General features: G+C 44.7%; 1 protein-coding gene across 1 annotated transcript in view; it reads left to right on the forward strand.

Moving 5' to 3' along the window:
• Positions 1–3,283: 3,283 nt before the first annotated feature.
• Positions 3,284–20,524, forward strand: part of RBL10 (RHOMBOID-like protein 10) — a 35,259-nt gene continuing 18,018 nt past the window's right edge. The window contains exons 1-3 of the mRNA XM_087396801.1: positions 3,284–3,655; positions 3,766–4,079; positions 8,666–8,946. Of these exons, the coding sequence (XP_087252927.1) occupies positions 3,879–4,079; positions 8,666–8,946 (482 nt within the window). The 5' untranslated portion in view covers positions 3,284–3,655; positions 3,766–3,878. The remainder of the gene's footprint in view (positions 3,656–3,765; positions 4,080–8,665; positions 8,947–20,524) is intronic.

Below are 20,524 nucleotides of genomic sequence, written 5' to 3' on the forward strand. Positions count from 1 at the left end.
CTCGACCTCTCTGCTACACATAGTCTCCATAGCGATACGATCTCCCTTGAGCTTTCCCCCAATCACCTCAGTATTTTCTTCACTCATCGAACCCTCCTCGGAATTAGAGTCCCTCAGTTCATCCCACCTTGGGCATTTCGTTCGCCCTCCTACCCTACAAGTCACAACGCTCATGCACCAGTCTACCACTCAAACCCTAGTCTCCAACTTCCACTTTTAAAAAAACACAAGATGGCAAAACCACTATAGCTCTGCATCAATGAAAGGGAGAGTAGTCAAGGTAGTACTCAAGAAAGGCAACCTTTAATGCCCATTAACAATTCACACATAATTAACACTAACCTACTTCTACAATGTTATAGCCTCATTAAAAACAAAGATTTCAAGGGCATTAGCCTGATTAGCAAAAGATTTAAGGGGCTTTCAATAGACTCTTAGTAAGGCCAAAAACAAAGTGTCACACCTCTACCATATTGTGACCCTCCACAAAGCACCGTAAATCAATTCACTAACCACCACAAGGTTTGTTTGGTCTCCCAAATAGCCACTCCAATAGTTTTTGGTCCTCAAACAAGATAGCACACTCTTGAAATCCACATAGTGTGCAAACTTGAAGATCCCATGTTCCTTCACCAAAATAATGAGTGTTATGTCATACTTGCTCATGTATTAAAACAATGTATCTACCTCTCGCAATCTTTTAGAAAAAATGAACGTGGATTTGCTTTTGAGTATATTACCATCTTTGTTTGGCATGCCTGCTATGATATTGGCTATTGTCATACCTCGCCTTGATCAAACAATGCACATTAAAACTTGATTTAGTGGAGCAATGTTGAGTCCTTATGCAAATAAAAAAATTTACATGTTGGCATGGGTATATGTGGGATTCTCGAGTGGCTTGGTAACCCTCTGTTTCATTTTGATTTCTTGAACCCAAATCCTTCCATTTGAAAGGCACTTAGAAAAGTCATTCCGAACCTTAGGTCCAAGAACCTCTTAAGGTTTTTATGATGCTCCATCCAGCCACCAGAGGTAAAATAAGTGTTTTACCTAGAGCACAAGGGAAGATGAAGACATTGTTAAAGAGATGTGACGGGATCAAGTGTACATTTTTTATCATAAGGGCTTAAATCTATCTAAGATGATGTAGATCGATGTTGTAACCCAGGAAAGAGTAGACCATATTTTGAGGTTGAACCAGAAGATTGCATGCAAAAAGCTTAAACATCTCACCTGGCTATCTATATTTCTCTCTGATTACATTTCCTCATGCCATTATGTTTGTGCATACTCGACCCCCACCCTTAGTAGTGAATCTTATGCTCCCAGCTCCCTAGATGGATTTGTACTCCATTTCCTCCACGCTCTTTGACCAACAAAACCTTCGATACTCGTCGCAGTTGTGCCACCTGCTCAATTGGACACCAGTATCATCGATAAAATTTACATTATAGAGATAAGGGCTGTCAAAAGGGCCTGAATAAACAACAAGAAAATATGAGAGAGATGATTTGAAGAGAGGATTATAAACTAAAAGCTATAATAGCGAGAGAGTATTTGCAAACCCCCAATCCATAGACACTAATTAGGTGATAATTCCTCTCACATCATCCCACTCCACCTCAAAGTGAAGAGTCAACCGGTCTTTTGTAGTTATCAAGATTTATTCGCAGCCACAATGTTAATAAGGGGGTTCAAGGGATCAACATTCACCTAATGTCAGTACTTGCATGAAGACTTTAGATCAGCCAAAACTAAAACACAAGCTTTTCTCATAGGATTCCACTTTCTCTGCCTCTGTAACGTTTGGCCATCTATCCCTTGATATCGATTCTCCTCTAGTACTACACGTTTAGTAAAGGTTCTCCATAAAGGCAAGCATAAGGGGGACAAGCACGTCACATCAAAATTGTTAGGGCCACGTATAATCTCATCGAGGGAGATTATAATAATATATGATTTTTTTTTCAACCAATAGTAAGAGGGTTAGCTAGATTGGAGAAGAAGTTGGAAAGGTTTTTGACGACTGTCTGGATATCCTAGTGGGTTGAACTGCCTACCTACCTGGGTAAAAAAGATCGATCACACTTCGACACACCCATGAGCTTTCAATAACACACAAAAATGACCAGCCACAGTTGTGAGACGGAAGTAGAAGCAAGGCTTAAAACTTGGTAAAGCAAAGAGAGAGGGATGGCATAAACTAAAGAAGCGGGCATCACGGGAATTGACCTTGCAAACTAGCTCATTGCTTTGCTTGAGAGAGGTTTGACCGAGGAGAAAGAGAGAGTGGTACTATTCTCAAACCACTTAGAAGAAGAGAACACCAAGGTGAGAGAGAAACGTGTAGTTGGATCTCCAATTGAGGATTTGGATTGTAAAGAATTTGAACTAACCAATGAGCACTCCCACAACTCAATCCTCTTCGAGTCATCGAAACAAATCATCTCATTAAACAATTAACATTATTCCCACTTGCTGACATGCTGAGCTTGACCAAATACAAAGGAAAACCATCATCTACATAAAACAAGGTGGGGATCCCACTAAGGCCCTGCTTTTTGGAATATCATAAGTGTAAGTGTAAAGTAGCTCGATAAATATTTCCAATAACTTGCAAAAGGGAAATGATAGGTGTGAATTGGAAGGAAAGGGAAAGAGAAAGAGAAAAAGCAAGTGAAGGTGAAGGAGTATGGGGAAAGGTAGATGAATGAAAGAGAGGAGAGAAAAGAGGTGTGTGTGTGTGTGGTGGATGGACCATGAAATGAGTGAAAGAGAGGAGAGAAAGAGGTGTGTGGTGTGAGGACGTGGCCATTTTGGCAAGAGACCCTCATTTACAAAATAACACATGCTTTTGATAAAAGTGATGTCATGCAAGAGAGAAATACCCAACAAAAGACAAGCATTTAGGACCTGCGCAAACACAATAAAACTTGACCCTAACAACACATTACGAGCACATTAGAAAGCCTTAAACAACCACTAAACCAAAACTTAAATTGACCAATGTGAATACAACCACAACGGATGTAGGAAATGCATCCTAAGTAAGAATAAGGATAAAGATCTTCCAGTAGGAATCTTGTTCATAGTGTTTATGCTGGCTTTTAGTCTTGTCTTCTTACTGCGTCTCCAGGGTAGGCCACATGCATTTGGCCGTCTGTGATGGCCAATCTTTTGTACTGGTCTTTTTTGCAGGATTGACTTCCCCGGCTAATATAAGTAGGCAAGTATAGTTTAAAAAAAAAGAAAAGAAAAGAGAGGGAGAGAGAGACCAAAACATTTAAGTGAAGCAAAAGCAAAATGCTCATGCTCCTCTATAAATTAACACTATATAAAACATAGTGAGATACTCTTAGCCATTGTGTTATATGCTTAAAATATTACAATCCTCTGATCTTGTTTGCCTTCAATCCGTTCTTCCGACCTATTTCATCTTCGAATTTGCTCTTCCGGAATCCATTCCTTGCCTCTGAGGAGAAATCTGCATAGTATAGTAACAATTCTTATCCAGAGATTGCAGGAAAGATCAGCAGTAGCAATTTTTATCCAGGGATTGCAGGAGAGATCAGCAGTAGCGATTTTTATCCAGGGATTGCAGGAGAGATCAGCAGTAGCAAATTTTATCCAGGGATTGCAGAAGAGATCAGCAGTCTCAATAGGAATTGCAGGAGAGATCAGCAGTCGCAAATTTTATCCAGGGATTTCAGGAGAGATCAGCAATCGCAAATTTTATCCAGGAATTGCAGGAGAGATCAGCAGTCGCAAATTTTATCCAGGAATTGCAGGAGAGATCAGCAGTAACATTTCTTATCTAGAGATTGCAGAAGAGATCCGTAGTAGCAGTTTTTTATCCAGAGATTGCAGGGAAAGATATGTTTGTAGATTTCCTGGGGGCCTTGCGCTTCAGCGATGGATCTTTCAGGAATGCCCTCTTCCTGTCTGCAAGCGCAGACCCGCTGTCTTCTCAAGATTGGCGAAGCAAGCGCCTCAGGAAATCGAGAAGGTCTGCAAAGAATCTGGCCGCATTGCAGCATTCGTTTTGCGCATTCGTAGCTGGCTCGGACCTGCTCAAGGTGTGATTCACGCTATGCGAGGGCTTTCCGTAGTTGCCGTTCCGTGTGAGCATCTTAAAGGTGTCTTTGTTTTCGGTCTAGTAACCAGAATAACCATGTTTGCCGTGCCGAGCAATTGCTTTCAGTGCATGCACACGGGCTTGACAATTGACAAATCTTCACAATCCCCGCCGCCCCCCCTTTCGCCTTCCTACATGGCGTGCCATTCCTAGGAAGTTAACCTGTGTTTCAGTAGAAAAAAATGATTCCAGTTCAACTAATGGATACGATCCTTTTTGGAAATGTTGGATCTGCCTAATTTTCACCGATCTTTTGCTTAACATACATAGCCATGTCATCTACGACGCAGCATTTTGTTGTAGGCTTTGGCTATTGGCTAGTTGATACAGATTAGTAGATGCATGGCAAATCTCATTCAAGCGATGCAAAATTCTCTTCGAAGTCATTATGCCTAATACTTCTAGAATTTGTGTATGCACGGCAAATCTCATTCAAGAGATGCAAAATTCACTTCGAAGTTATTATGCCTAATACTTCTAGAATTTGTGTATGCAAGTTTGTATTCTGCCAAGTGGGGACTGCATAGAATCGCAAAGGTTTTTATTAGCGCTGGTTTCTGCGTGGCTCAGTAGCCCTTCATCCGAGGGAATGCTGGAATTCTCATCGTGAGCAGGTGACATAACAGCATGTAGGATAGGTCATAATGCCACATGACCGTAACTCTGGACAAAAAAGAGGCAAGTACCGCAATCAATTACAGAGACTATGGGACCAGAAACCTAGGCTCTGATACCAATGTGAAATCTTCATGTAAACTTGCACACTTTTAAACAACAGTCTAAACCATCAAAGTTAAATCCCACAGTTTCAACACATGCACAGTTCTCCCTAGAATGAAGGGAATTGCACATAGAGAAGAGGTACACGTTGCAAAGGATAGAGGAGACAAGACCCACCCCTAGTGGGCATGAATCTTCAAAAAATGCAATGGGCAATCTGAAGATCTCTCAAAACCTCTCATCATTAGCACGGGTAGTCGGTTAGCTTGTAGTCGGTAGCTAATACATGGTGGTGTAAGCCAATTGATATACAGTCATCCCTCTAAGTAGGTCGAGCTTTTTCCAGCCCACTAGTATAATGTGGGGTCACAACCCCCTTTCCTTCATCAAATCTTGATTTGTATGGTTTGATTACTCAAGGTCATCAACTAGGACCTAGAATCTTGCTAGTCTAATTCCAGAAGCGTTTTGAAGAATGCTTGCTTGCATGAAGGCTTGCCTCTTTGGGTTGAGAGGTGGTTGTGTGTTTTAACGCTAAAGGCACAACGAGATTCAATGGGTACATTGGATTTGGGAATCCTGAAGCTTGCAGAGACATGCAACTTGGATTCAAGCACAACCTCCAGCCTGGAGTGACCAGAAAACTTCATGCACTTGGAATAGAATTGAGCGCAAGGATGTGTACGCAAAGTGTGGCCCTGTAACTTGGCAAGTGATTGACAAATGAGGCCCTTATGAGTTTTGACCTGATTTTGGTGCTTCATGTAGAGAAAAAAGCTGAAGAACAAGCAAGGAAAGGAGTGACTCAGCAGGTCTTGGTACCTGGAGGCTGACTGAGACTTTGGTGGCTGAGAATAGAGTGGAGACTAGGTGCGAATTGTAGCTAGCTGATTGCGATTCTGAGGAAAGAGGTTTTCCTTTGATGATGCACTGTTCTCATAACCTAGCCTGAGAAAAGCCAGGCTAGAGGATTTTGGCAAGGCTGAAGTGTGGATTTGTGTGAAAAGCAAACTTTTACTTTTCTAGTAGTGCATGCCTATATTTTAGGAAAGTACATGCATGCCTAAATGCACATGAGAAGTTGAATTGCCCTATCAGCTATTTTTTCGAAGCATTTTTTGCTTAGAAAGGGATGTGATAGTAGCTAGTCCCTGCTATGCGTGATGGAGTTTATGGTTTTCAACCTTGTGACTGTCTTACTGCTCTATTTGTTGTGCTTTAAGTTTGGGCTTATGTGCAGTTTTACTTGTCCCTTATCCCCTGGTCTTCTCGGGATATTCAAAAAATTTATCACTAAGGTTATGGAATGCTTTTAGCGCACTAAGCATGATCGCAAGGCTCTCCACCTTCTTGAAAGCAATAATGTTTGTTCGCCTAGGGATCATGGGGGTTTGAATATTCTTGATCTTCACACTCATTTGCTCTCCCGCAAGGCTATGCTCTTGCCCACCTTTTTGGAGCAGCGCCACCAAGATCCAATTTTATCATGACCACTTCCTGAGAGCATTGGAGGATGGCCTCATCATCAGACCCCAGTACCTCGAGGACAGAGGAGTCTCGCATGCACTGAGAATTGCTATTGGACAGATGCGGGCCTCATCCCATCAACTGAGGATTGAGGCAGAGAGAGCTGCAGATCTGCAGCTTATGCATGTTGGGGTAGGTCGAGACAGAGGAGCATTTCTTATGTGCCTCCCCAGCTTACCCTCCACCCTTAATCACATCTTCACTTTGAGAGCCATCAATGAGGAGGCGAGATTGAGGTGCCATAAAGTCTAGCTTGCTTTGTAGACCTCCAGAAGGCCTTCGACACTGTTCCACGCTCCTGTCTGATCAGGAGGCTTCAAGAGATGCAGATCCCTGAGGTCTTGATCTGGAGGGTGATGAGCTTATATGATTCCATCAGAGGTAGAGTTCAGGCTTATCGGATTCGGTTGAGAGCACCATCGGTGTGAACCAGGGATGCCCTCTATCACCGACTCTCTTCATGCTTTACATCCCCCTTGAGGCTTGTATGAGATCTGGACACGAGTGGGAGTAAGAGGGGCTCTCCCTGTGGCTGGCATACTAGAAGAAATGCAAAAGGCTAGGTGTGAGTGGTCAGTGCCAAGTGGGGGAGAAAGCATAATAAAGTCGTGTATCCCTGAGGCAAAGGCAAAGAGACCCACCAGATAGTCCACTATGCGTGTCCCCCTGCTATGTGGGAAACAAGTGCGCCTGCCAGATGATGTGCATGCATGAGAACCATAATCACAGCGGAAGAGTGAGGTTTATGCTAACTACTATCTTTATGAACTGTTGGTTTTGGCAATCAAAGAATACAACTGTAGGCTTCCCTCACTGAAGAGGCTGAAGACATATTCTGGATCTTCAATAGAGAGGCTGGATGTGCTGACTCTAGAGGCTATGGCTGGTTGTAGCTGAAGGAAGGGAATGATCTTACGTGGGCACTGGATATGGAGGGGGTGAGGGTGCTCTAAAGGGGGAGATGCTGCTGGATGAGGCTAGGAGCCAAACTGCTGCAACTTTTGGTACCCTAGAATGAGGCCTGGGGTTGCGTTTTAGAGGCTGGAACTGGCCCAAGTAGGGCCAAACAGCTGTAGGACTGACTCTGGATAGGTTGGGGTCTGAGAGAGGCCAATCGGAAGTTGTCTGACCTGGTCCTGGGTCCCACCTACCCATGTGGCAGCTGCACGTGGCTGCTGACATGTTGCTTGCTGTTCGGAAGGTCTGATGTGGCTATACAGTGCAGCTAATACTGACTTTTGTGCTGCTGTAGATCCCCGTGGATGGCTTGCATGGCTGACACGTGTCTGCTGTCTCTGTTGATGCCCTGAGGCTGGATGTCATATGCCCCATGCTTATGCTACTGCCTAGGTATAACCTGTGCTGCCCTGTGACTAGGTAGATGTACATGGGCTCACAGATTCCCACGACACACATCCAAATTATAGAGAGCCCAAAGACTGAGACATATGCCAGCAATATACCCCATGTTCTTGCTACTGCTTGGATATAACCTGGGCTGCCATGTGCTTAGGTAGATGTCCAGTGACACATCCATATTATACAGCCTATACCTCTCTTTATGTATTCGTTTTGAGCCTTTTCTGAAGCAGCTTCAAGTCCACATCTTCTAGTACAGCTTACCATCCTTTTACCAGATGTTCAGTCAAAAACATCGAAGAAATGCCTTGTTTCAATTTAGGGATTTGTTCTTTTATTTAATGTTGAAATTATATACGATCAACTTTTTACATACTGAATGAATGTCTTGCTGCTCTTAGTTATTAATAATTATGTAATTAGCAGATAATGTTGCTGCTTTTAGTTAGTGTTGTGCCTCGAGACGAGGCGGAAGAGGGTGAGACTGTGAGACACACACCAGTTGTTGCACGAGCACAGTTGCAACTGCGGCTATTTGTAACAGGCCGAGGCTTATATTGTAGTGCAAGTATTAGTTTGGTATCTCGGCTTGTTATTTGATATACTGCAATGCTTGTATCTCCTTTCTGCATGCTCATCTGCCCATCTCCATACAGTCAGAATTCGATTGTTTTGCGTGTGCAGTTAATTTCTAAAGTTGTTGTATTAGCCTTTGGTTGCCCTCTTTACCAGCTTCTATGTAAATAATGCATCTGCCACAACTTCTGCTTTTCCCTTAAATTTCCGTGCTGTATTTATTGCCAATTTGTTTCGATTTGTAAACTGTATGCATAAGGGTGTTTAATTCAGTACAAATAATGAACTTGATGAGAACATTGTATCCACTGTCACCTTTTGTTGAATTTTGTGTTTGCCTCACAGACTGGACAGCACAAACTTCAAAGACAGTTTAAGAATAGGAGTATTTTTCAGCAGAAGACCATTGGCCAACCAATACACTGTTGCAGGGGATTTGACATCAATGGGAACTGGAGTTGCTGCTTGCTTTCCTTGGGGTCTTGGTTCCTTTGGACTGAAGGTGCAGGGAGTCACACTGAGAATAAGACTGCAATGGCGTCCTTTGGAAAAACTTCAGAGATACATGGCAACAGAAATTTTAAAAGAAGGCTGTGGACCAATGTTTTTATTGCCCTAAATGTGTTGTAAGTTTGAGCCTGACCTGACCAGTTTCTGCATCTCATTGTTGATTATGTTGGTAATGATATTAGTGAAATAGAAAGGTCTCAATAGATGCTGCCCAAACACCCTGAAAGAAGCTCCATAGCTTAACAAGTAGCCACACTCTCGTTGGGTGTAGGAAGCCATGGAAAGGGAGCGGAATGCAAGGGAGCAAACAACAGCTGAAGGAAACTGAGAGTACTTGCAAATGGACAATGAGAAATTACAAAGGGGTGGCCTATATCGCCCCCAAGTCAACTATATATTTGAGCAGTGAAGTCAACTCTATGAGTTGACCTGACCTACAAGGCAGATAAGGGCTAACAAAGCCCCCCTCCTTGGTATGGCTTGAGTATCTTGGAAAGGTCTCAGGAATACCTGGAATCTGTATCATGGTTGAACAAAGCCCCCCTCCTTGGTATGGCTTGAGTATCTTGGAAACGTCTCAGGAATACCTGGAATCTGTATCATGGTTGCACATGTTCGTCCAAGATGGATATAGCAACCTATGATAGTACAGTTCACATAATAAATGGAGCCAAGTGTAAGGCAAGCCGAAAAGCCTCAAACTTGGGTCGTGGTAGAGCCTTCGTGAAGAGATCTGCTAAAGTTGTCCTCCGTGGGAATATAGGACAATTGTATGTCTACAGCAGACAGCCGCTCTCGAACATAAGGATAATGAACCTCAATGTGCTTTGTATGCACATGAAACACTTAGAACAGTCCCAAATTTTGCTTACAGCGCTTGCTGTTTTTTCTCTCCCCATTTGACCAGCACAAGTTGATGAAGTTCCAGAGGTCTTGGGCTTGCTGAAACTCTTGCCCGCTTTGCCCTGCCTCTACGATGTGTAGCAAAGGCCTGATTTGCATGAATGGAGGCAGCGCGATTGGTGTGGCTCTGTTCCTCTTGCAGGAGAAGGGAAACAAGTTGATTGAAGCCATAGTGGTTGGGGTTACCCATGGCCACTACATCGATGTTGTAGCGAATCTATGGTATGAGTCAGGGAGCCCATCAAGTGTCGTAGACACTACCTATGGATCTGGGACAATCTCATCAACATTGATGAGCTGCTCTCTAAAATCCTTAATCTTGGTGAGATAGGATGAGAAGACGTATATCATGTGGTATATATGAAATAAGAAATACAATTACTTTAGACGGCTTGTATCCTCATGGCTTGCTTGAGTAGATGCCAATCCTAGCTTAATTGTAGATAACAAAATTATTATTGTGTGATACAATTCTTATCCTAAGTTATCACACAATAATAATTTAGGATCTCAAATATCCAAGAGAGTACTCTTTACATCTCTACTTGTTTACTTGAAAAGTCAAATACACAACTGAGGGAAGTTGCAATCCAAGCAAGAGGTGTGTTACGGAATTGTCTTTCCAATATTTCTTGCTATGGAAATTATTGCATTTTAGTCAAGTGTGACTATGGCAAAGTATTCCATAGGAACAACGGGATCCTAGTGGATGCTTTGTGGGGTTTAGTTAAGGATGTTGGAGATAAGTGCACACTAAGTACTATTTCCTAGTCTACATTAGTCTAAGTCTAAGTCTAAGTCTAAGTCTAGTCTTTATGTCTTGAGTGTGTGCCATGTGGCACTTCTACAATTATCCCATAAACACTCTTGCTTTATGTCTTGTACTTTGGCCCATATATTCAATGGGTCACATCATTCTAATCTATCAGTCTAGCTTGTGTCTTGTCTACACTCTTCTCAAGGTATTTCTAGTCTTTCAGTCTTGTTATTTCATTTCCAGTTTCTTGTTCTAGTTCTAGTTCTTGCTTCCATATTTCAACATGGTATCAGAGCATGTAGATCCCCTCTCCTCTCCTCTCACTCTGCTGCAGCCATAGCTTCATCTTCTCCTTTCAGCTTCTCTCTCTCTCCGCCTGCTGCTCGTGTTGGCCACTATATCTGAACCGCCCCCCCCTTCTACACATCTGCCTCTTCATCTCAGCCTCAGGCCGCTGTCCATGCTGCACCTGTCTGCCCCACCAATGATGCGAGCACCTCTCCATTTTCTGCGCTGGAGCTGCTCCTGTTTACTCCAGATCTGCGCAGCTCAGCCACAGATCTGAGCGCCAGATCTGTTGTCACGCCAGATCTGCGCAACATCTCCTGTCACTGACAGATCTGCACCCGCTCCTGCTGTTGTACCTGCTATCCGTACAGCGCCGCCAGTACTTTCGTACGTAATCCGTACGCCGCACTTTGCTCGTCGTCCGTACGCCGCTGTCCGTACTCCGTACTCTGTTCGCAATCCGTACCTGCACAGGCTGAAGACTTCTTCGACTTCATCTGCACGAAGATCTGCATCCCTTTTTCATCTCTATCTCTGCCCGGGATTGAGGTACTAAGCTTTGCCTCTTTCAGTTTGCTGAACAGTCTCCTTTTTTTGCTGGTTCCTCCTACTTCGATGGGCTGTCATATGCTATGGCCCTGACAAAGTGGTGAGAGAACCGGCTTCTGGGATCTCTTCCTCTCATTTATTTTCTGCAATATTGTAAGGGAATAGACACTGCCCTTGCATCCTAGCAAGAGGTAAGACCTTCCCACATGGCATCTTCCTCTCATTCTCTCATATCTATCGACAAATTCAATGGGTCCAACTTTCATACTTGGCAGATCAAAATCAAGTGCCATCTTATGAAAGAAGGCCTTTGGGACATTGTTCACCGTGATGCTCCCGAAGGTCCATCTGAGCAAGTTGTTGCTGCCAAGAACGACAAAGCCTATGCTATCATATTGCTCGGCCTTGGAGATGATTACATTCATCACATCTCCGACATACAGTTTGCTCCTCAAGCATGGATCACTTTGGACACTCTTTTTGGAGCCCGATCTAAAAACTCTAAGATTGCACTTATGATCTCATTCTTTGATCTACATATGCAGGAAGGAGCTACTATAGCCTCTCATGTCAATTATCTTCGCAGTCTTATGGTTCAGCTTGCGTTAGTCAAGTCTCCCATCTCCGAAGATATTGCTATTGCTGTGCTTCTCAAAAGCTTACCTGACTCCTATGCTACTCTTGTCACTACCTTCAAGTATCATAATAATCCTTCTCTTGAGGGTATCATCAATGCTCTCCAAGAGGAAGAAAGAACTCAACAACGCAAGGTAACTGACACTGCATTTTTAGCAAAGAAAGGAAGTTCTAAGGTAAGAAAGCCTTGCACCCATTGTGGCAAAACTAATCATGTGGAGAAGGACTGTTTCAAGGCTCATCCATGCACCATTTGTGGCCGTGATAATCATCGGGAGAGGGACTGCTACTCCAAAACCTCTACATCAGCTCCTGCATCTACCTCAGCCCATGTTGCTGCAACATCTCCATCAGCTGATCCTGCTGTTCCTTCCTTACATGATGAGAAGTGGGCTTTCTGATTACTTCTATGTTTTGTCTACCACCTTGACCACCGATGATGTAGGTCAAGGGGTTCTAGTGTCTTGGTCTTTCTATTTGACTACAGTCAGTCTTCTGTCTATCTAGTCTTGTCTATCTGTCTATCTGTCTATCAATCTGACTGTGTTTTGTTTTAGATCCATCTTGTCCTTACCCTTGTGGACCCATATGAGGATATCACTTGAGGAGGGGTGTCTCAGGATCATTTGTCTGTCATGTTTTCTCTCTCTCAATCTATCAGTCTGTCTTCTAGTCTTGTCTTTCTGTCTTACTCCTAGTGTCCACTTAAGGAGGGTGTTGGAGATAAGTGCACACTAAGTACTATTTCCTAGTCTACATTAGTCTAAGTCTAAGTCTAAGTCTAAGTCTAGTCCTTATGTCTTGAGTGTGTGCCATGTGGCACTTCTACAATTATCCCATAAACACTCTTGCTTTATGTCTTGTACTTTGGCCCATATATTCAATGGGTCACATCATTCTAATCTATCAGTCTAGCTTGTTTCTTGTCTACACTCTTCTCAAGGTATTTCTAGTCTTTCAGTCTTGTTATTTCATTTCCAGTTTCTTGTTCTAGTTCTAGTTCTTGCTTCCATATTTCAACAAAGGATGCCTGACTACCTGTGTTTTGCCAGGCTAGATGGTTAGTATTGTGGCTGATTCCATGTTAATACTAATGTCACTAGTGTTACTAGTGTTATTGCAATTGGTCGCAAGGTGTGTATTTTGATGTCTATATATGAAGCGTACAATTGTGTTGCGATTTGTAACTCGCTAGGCACCTACCATGTCAGGATTGCGTATAAAAATTATCCCGACCGCACGTTCTCGACTGCGCAAAAGCAATCATCAATTAAAGGAGGCTTGCCTCCAGCTGAAGCTCCACTACCTGATTGGGGTATGAATTAAGACCTCCCATCTTTGTATTATAGCAGTCTATCACTTTCTCATGCAATTCTGGTATTCGTACTCGAGAAGCAGAGAATCTGAGAAAGTATGCACTTGCACGAGCTCAGCAGCTCCTTGTAGGTAGTCAGACAAAGAGCTTGTGATGATTCATCAATTGATTGTAACAACTAACACAATTGGCAGCTTGAGTATAGATGATGAGTTGGATAACGAGGAACAGAGATGGTGAAGGTGATTTGGATTGATCAAAGTATCAAATTGTTGCCAACGGCCATGGGACATATTGTAAAGTAATGAATAGTAAGCCATGGGCTAATTTATTTTATTAATTGTGGATGAGGACATATTAAGCCTTATGATATTTTAAGCTCGTGGAGCTATGTTGAGCAATCCCTCTAATTGTGGATAAGGGGTGCTTTTGGATGTACTAATATTAGCTCTTTGTTTTTTGGAATTACAATTATAAATACTCTAGATGGGAAGCAAGAGACACCATCTAAGGGGGGCAGATTGGACCTCGTGCAGTATTGCTTTCTCTTTCTCTTTTCTCCCCCACTTGTTTCCTTGTTCTGGGTTTCTATGGTTATGGTAAATCATGAATTTGTGATCATGTCAAGTTTCAGTTTTCGTAATAGTGGAGGTCTCGCTTGCCCTTTGTTAATTGTTATGTGGCTCTTGTATTCTGGTTGCTATTCAGGTTTATATCCATTTCTATTCTATTACTACTAGCCAAAGCATCCCGGCTGTCTTATTGTGAGGTATAACCTCCCTCTTGCTATTCATAGCAATCACTGCATGTGCTTGTGCATCTCTCTGATCCCAACGGGAGTAGTGGTAGATGAACAAGAAGTGGTAGAAGTGGCTGCGGTGGTAGCAACAGCAGCCTATGATGAAGAGATAGGTCTAGTCTCTGATCCATTGACAATATCCCAAAATTTGTGGGATACCAACAGGTGATGCACCAAGTACGGCCATATGGGGATAGTTGGTACCATCAAGCTTGTCTTCATGGACAAGCATTCCAAGAGATTGATGGTGAGCCATTGCAAATAAATATCCTAAATAAAAAGAGTGCCCTGCAAATTTTAAAGCCTCAAGGCTACAATGCAATGATCTGGCTGCTCCAAAGCTAAAGCAAATCTGCAATTGCAACCCAAAAATGACAGCAAATGCTCTACAATGTAAATGCCAAGTAGGCTGCTCAAATACTGAGCAAAATGCACAAGCTGTCCCGAAAGAGTGTCCTGCAAGAAATATGTGTCCAATCAAAGGACCCCCTTGCAAAAGAGCTGTCTTGCAAATGACCTGCCCAAAACAAAGGGCAAATGTCTGCAAATCTTTCCAATGCAAGTTTGAGCTGAATCTGTCCCAAATGTTGGCTGAATGCCACAAATTTCAAAGGAAAAATAGCCCAAATCAAAGGGCAAATGCAAATAGAACCCAAATTTGGCTGTGCCAAGCAAATATCACTGCAAATATCAGCAAATTTGACAAAAGCCCCAAATTTTGAGAGGGCAAATATGCTAAAACGAGGGTGAACGTGGATAAGCCCAAAATTTTTCTGTAATTTTGCAAATGTGACCAAATCTCTTGTAATGTCACTGCAATGTCCTGCAAATATCACTAAATAAGCCCCAATTTCAGATCAAAGCAGGCAAATGTCAATGCTATTTGGGAAAATGAGACAAAATGACCTGCAAATATGAAAATATCTTGCAATCTGCCAAGTAGATCTGAATCAAGAAGGAGAGAATCCTAGCAAATGTTGCTAGAGCTGGTTAGAGTAGCTGGAATATGGCATGAATGACTGAAAAAGTCCAAATATGAGCAGGAAAACCCAAAAAAAACAACCGAATAAGGCTTGAAATTAACTTCTGACACGTTCTACGGACTCCTTGCGGCGCCATGCAATTGTCCCTATAGGTCCGTGTGGCCGTACAGATGTCCGTATGGCGTCTGTACGGTTGTACGGACGGGTTCGAAATGGTGCAGGATAGTGTCGTTTGTATACGAACAAATAAAAAATTTCAAAAAATGTCGAGATCGGACTTGAAAAAGCCTACAAACAGCCACTGGACTGTTGTTCTACTCCAAAAACAGGTTTTTGGTGATGAAATGAGGCATCGAATGAACTGGAGCAAAATGGAAGGTAGGAGCAATGGGAGGCTGAGTGATGAGCCGGGGGGAGGCAGGTAGGAGCAAGAGAACCTGCTCTAATACCCAGCAGCAGCACAGACTGGCCGCTTAGGGCACCCTTATATAGGGGCCTGTGGCTGGCCAAGTCGGCCCAACCCTGGTCGGTTATGGGGTCCCTATGGTCGGCCACCAGACAGGGTAACCGACCCTGTTGGTCGGTCATTTGAAGGGGCCTGGGCAGAGCCTATAAAAGGCCCACTTCTGCATTCAGCCCAGCATCCAGTGCAATACAGAAAGCCCTTCTTCAAGGCCGTGTTCAGCACTCAGATCTGGGACAGTTTTGTGAGAGAGAGTTCATCAGTTTTCTCCAGCACCCTGCTGTGATTTGTATTCCTCCCTTGGAGCCATTTTCTGACCACCATCCGGTGGATGAATATACTCTCTCTCTCCATCTATATTTGCTCTTATTTTTGTGATCATCTATCTAAGTTGAGTGTGTAAGAGTCGGAGAGATCTTGGGTGGAGGATTGAGTGATTTATTCCCTCCTCATTTCTAACAGGTAGCACCTCTTGGCTCCACCACCTTTAGTCACGTTCCTGCCCTCGAACTCGAGCAATCCAGATGCCACGATCTTGCAGTTGTCCCTCTCATAATGAGTGAACAACCTGGAGTCTTCCAGGCTTCATGCTCTCAGGGTCTGTTTCAACTTGTCCTTATGATCGGTGTATTCCACAAAGCTGTAGATAGTGACTTTCGTGCAGCCATATCCACTGAATGTTGATATGTGTATTTGGCTTTGACCAAATGATCAATGGTATTTTAATTGTATCATCCGAATCCTCAAATAGCATTTTTCCTTTTTCCTTGCGAGATGGCATGCTTTCTTTCTTTTGAACCACATGACTAAACCAAACATGCTGTATGAGACTGATGATGCTTCACACATCCACAAGGGTTTCCCAACACCCGTTGGGTCTCTAGTACCCATGGTTTATTCCTGACACCTGCACTCTGGCTTTGGGGATAGCATTGGTGTGTTGGGGCAATGATTCTTGGCTTAATGAGGGCACATCAAGATCATGTAGTATTAACTGTTAGACGGAGATCTTCAGAACCCATAATCTTTGAGTGTTAGGATTAGCACCTTGATCACGAGGACACTTCCAAGAAGCAGTAGAAGAAGTGCTTCTATTATGACACGCCAGGCCATTTTGCGAAGGATTGCAAAAAGAAGGAGGAGAATCAGAAAAACAAGGAGTCCGACTCAGATTAAACACAAAAGCCCAAGCTAATGTGGTAATCGAGGAGCTATTCTCGGTGGCATCTCCGTGTGTTATTGAGGTCAGATATGCCGACCTAGAAACCATAGTGATGATGCTTGACATTGAGATGTGGGTCGAGGGGGAGTCAGAGACCTTTGTGAAGGTGAAGGACAGCATAGAGTGCTTGGAATCTTCTAGGTGCATGGCTGTTGATACTGACACAAGGGTGGATTCCATTGAGTGCCCTAGGGTTTCATGTTCCGGCCATGGTATCATCATATATGCGCGCATATGTCATGGCCTCCTGCAATGTTGTGCACTTGTTATTCTTAATCTGTAACTTATAGGAGTCTGGCAAACCATCCACGAAAAAACCTAACAAGGTTACTGGATCCATTTTAGTGGCCCTGGTTTGCAGATCCCTAAATCTTTGAAGATAAACTTCAAAAGTTAAATTCAATTTTGACATATCGAGGGCCTTGAGTTTGCCGACGATATCGTAGTCATCTTCCTTCTTCAGGAACTCCTTCCTGAAGATACCCTCAAATTCTGTCCAAGTATCATGCTTAGGCTGGAGTTCTTTCCACCAAAGCAAGGCTTTACCTGACATAAACCCTGCTGCAAGCTGAATCTTTTTCTCGTCTGGATAGGGGTGAAATTGGAAGTGTACTTGCCACTTGTGCAACCAAGTGTCAACTACCTCCTTTGTTCTTGATTTTTGGTCACCTGGAAAGGGATCCGGAGTGATATTCGGGCCTAGCACGGAAGCCATGGCATCCACATGCGTGAGTGCCTGAACCGTGCTAGCCAGAAGAGTCAAAGTTGCTTGTATTCCTTGGAGTTGCTGTGTCAACCCCGATTGATTAGCATTGACCTGCTCAAATTTACCATCAAGAGCAGTCGTAAACTCACTGAAGGCTTTCTTAGTTATCAGGTCGTCATAGAGACCCTGATCATCCTCTCCCACCGGAGTGTAATCTAGGTCCTGCTCTCCCATGGTGAACTCGGGATTTGGAGCATCAGACATAGCTGAAATCTGATTTGATTACAAACGGAGAGAAATAACTGACTGAAACGAAGCACAGAGGAAGATGGAGCAGAAGAAAACCGTCCCGAATGAAGCTGACGGAAGGAGATGCTGAAATCTGGCAATTTGGAAGATCACGAGTCCTGGAGCCTCCGCGAACCCACTAACCGGATGCGCAGGCTGCAGTAGAAGCTGTGCGGACTGCTGACGTTGCCTGTACGGCTGCTGACGCAGGCCGTACGGTGGCTGCAGGTGCTGGCGCAGCCTCTGTTCGGAGTATCAGCAGGTATAGGAGCAGGCGGAACAGTCCGTACAGGCTGTACGGCTGTCGCTGGTGCTGTACGGACTGGTACGGAAGCTGCGGGAGCTGTGCAGGGCCGACGCAGGCAAGGACTGATGCAGGGGAGCTGATCGAAACAGGGCGCAGGCTGTAGGACGAGGCTGGCTGGGCACGAAACTCGAGGTGAGAGGCTGCTTGTGGGTAGCCTAGCACCCAGCCCCTACCTATATAGGGTGCAGGGCTGCCTTATTTGGAAGCTAGGCTTCCAAAAAAGGCTGAGCCCCCCTCCAGCTTTGGAGGGGTGCTTTTTCGTAAAAAGCACCTGAGCCCCTCCAGCTTTGGAGGGGTGCTTTTTTAGGAAAAAGCACCTTCCTCCTGCGCAGGCTGCACGCAGCCCTAGGCGCAGGCTGTTCGCAGCCTGTTGCGCAGGCTGTTCGCAGCCTGTTGCGCTGGCTGTGGACAGCCTATTACACAGGCTGTCCCGCCTCTACTGCCTCGCCTACTGCGCCCCTTCCTAAGCTCCGCATCCCTGTGCGGACTGCTGACGTTGCCTGTACGGCTGCTGACGCAGGCCGTACGGTGGCTGCAGGTGCTGGCGCAGCCTCTGTTCGGAGTATCAGCAGGTATAGGAGCAGGCGGAACAGTCCGTACAGGCTGTACGGCTGTTGCTGGTGCTGTACGGACTGGTACGGAAGCTGCGGGAGCTGTGCAGGGCCGACGCAGGCAAGGACTGATGCAGGGGAGCTGATCGAAACAGGGCGCAGGCTGTAGGACGAGGCTGGCTGGGCACGAAACTCGAGGTGAGAGGCTGCTTGTGGGTAGCCTAGCACCCAGCCCCTACCTATATAGGGTGCAGGGCTGCCTTATTTGGAAGCTAGGCTTCCAAAAAAGGCTGAGCCCCCCTCCAGCTTTGGAGGGGTGCTTTTTCGTAAAAAGCACCTGAGCCCCTCCAGCTTTGGAGGGGTGCTTTTTTAGGAAAAAGCACCTTCCTCCTGCGCAGGCTGCGCACGCAGCCCTAGGCGCAGGCTGTTCGCAGCCTGTTGCGCAGGCTGTGGACAGCCTATTGCGCTGGCTGTGGACAGCCTATTACACAGGCTGTCCCGCCTCTACTGCCTCGCCTACTGCGCCCCTTCCTAAGCTCCGCATCCCTTCATCCCTTGCAGTCTTTTTCCTCCACATCGCTCCTTCTTTTCTGCTCTCTTTCTCCTCCCTCTAAACTTCTCTCCGTAGCCTTCAGAAATTTCGATTCTATCTCATTCCTCTTCTTCTTCCTTTTCCAGATATCTCTTCACCCCTTCTACCCCAGGTAGTCAGCAAAAACGCAGCAGGAAATCTCGAATTTTAGGGCATACCTGGAAGAGAAATCCGTCAAAATTCTCGCATCAGAAGTTCCTACCTTAGGAGTTGGCTCTGATACCAACTGACACGTCCCAGCACTCCTGAAACCCCTGATCTGCAAAACAACCACACACAACATCAGAACTGAGCAGGCTGCTCACCACCCAACCGTGACATCTACGGGATGTGATCCCGAATCAGAAGATGTCCCCTCCGAGCCACGAGCTGAGCTACCAGCACGAACTCCCAATCAGATCCAAACCAGCCTGGTGTCCCATACCACCAGGTGGCGCTGTGAAGCCCTGGATCTGTCACTGGGCCTTGGGCTACGCTAAGATGCAGGCGCGCGTCCGCGACACAATCCAGGATCAGACCTAGCACCTGGGAATGAGACTTGCTCCCAACTGCACACTGAGAACTGAACCCCCTGGGCCTCTTTTATAGACTCGGGCCCCGGCGCCAAAAATAGCGAAGACCTATAAATAGTTCGTACCCTTGCCACTCAACCCGAGAATTAAGCCTGCCTAGCTCTAAGCGTCCCCAGGCTAACCTGAGCTAGTTCTGTGTACCTAGTACACGTCAGATACCAATCCGTGCACATGACAGGCATGGATATTGATGGCTTGCGTCAGCATCAATATATGGAGCCTTTAAGTCCTTGAAGGACTTGGATCGCAAGTAGTAATTAATGAGGTTGTAAAGTCCTACAAGGCTTCCCCTCCTACCCCTGAATTAATTTCTATGCTTAAAGATCTAGTTCATACTGAAGTACAAACTGTTAAAATGGAAGTAACTGTAGAGTTTGATGCAAAGATAAATAAAGCTGACATCTAGAAAGAGATCAACGAACATGCAGCTAGATGTGAGCACATTTCAAAGCGGCCGTGCCTAGTATTGATTGGATGGTGGACAAGGACGAGGATCTTGAAGATGAAGATGAAGATGAAGCTAGAGGAACCCATATCCTACACTCTAAAGGCCATGCTATTATTACTTTTACCCATGAGATCTACGTGTCAAGCTTCTCCGACAATCCTACAAGTTAAAAGGGACCAAGATATGGATAGCTGAGGAACTCATGCGAGCTCAATTAAAGAATAAGGCAAAGGAATTGGCCAAGGTCAAGGCTGCTAGGTAGCACAGAAAATGGGCTGTATATCGTGAAGGCATAGCAATCATTAAAGAGTTTAA

Source organism: Dipteris shenzhenensis, chromosome 25 (genome assembly GCF_047967505.1).
Source record: "Dipteris shenzhenensis isolate YYH24624 ecotype China chromosome 25, Dip_SZ_1.0, whole genome shotgun sequence".
Taxonomy (NCBI): Eukaryota; Viridiplantae; Streptophyta; class Polypodiopsida; order Gleicheniales; family Dipteridaceae; genus Dipteris; species Dipteris shenzhenensis.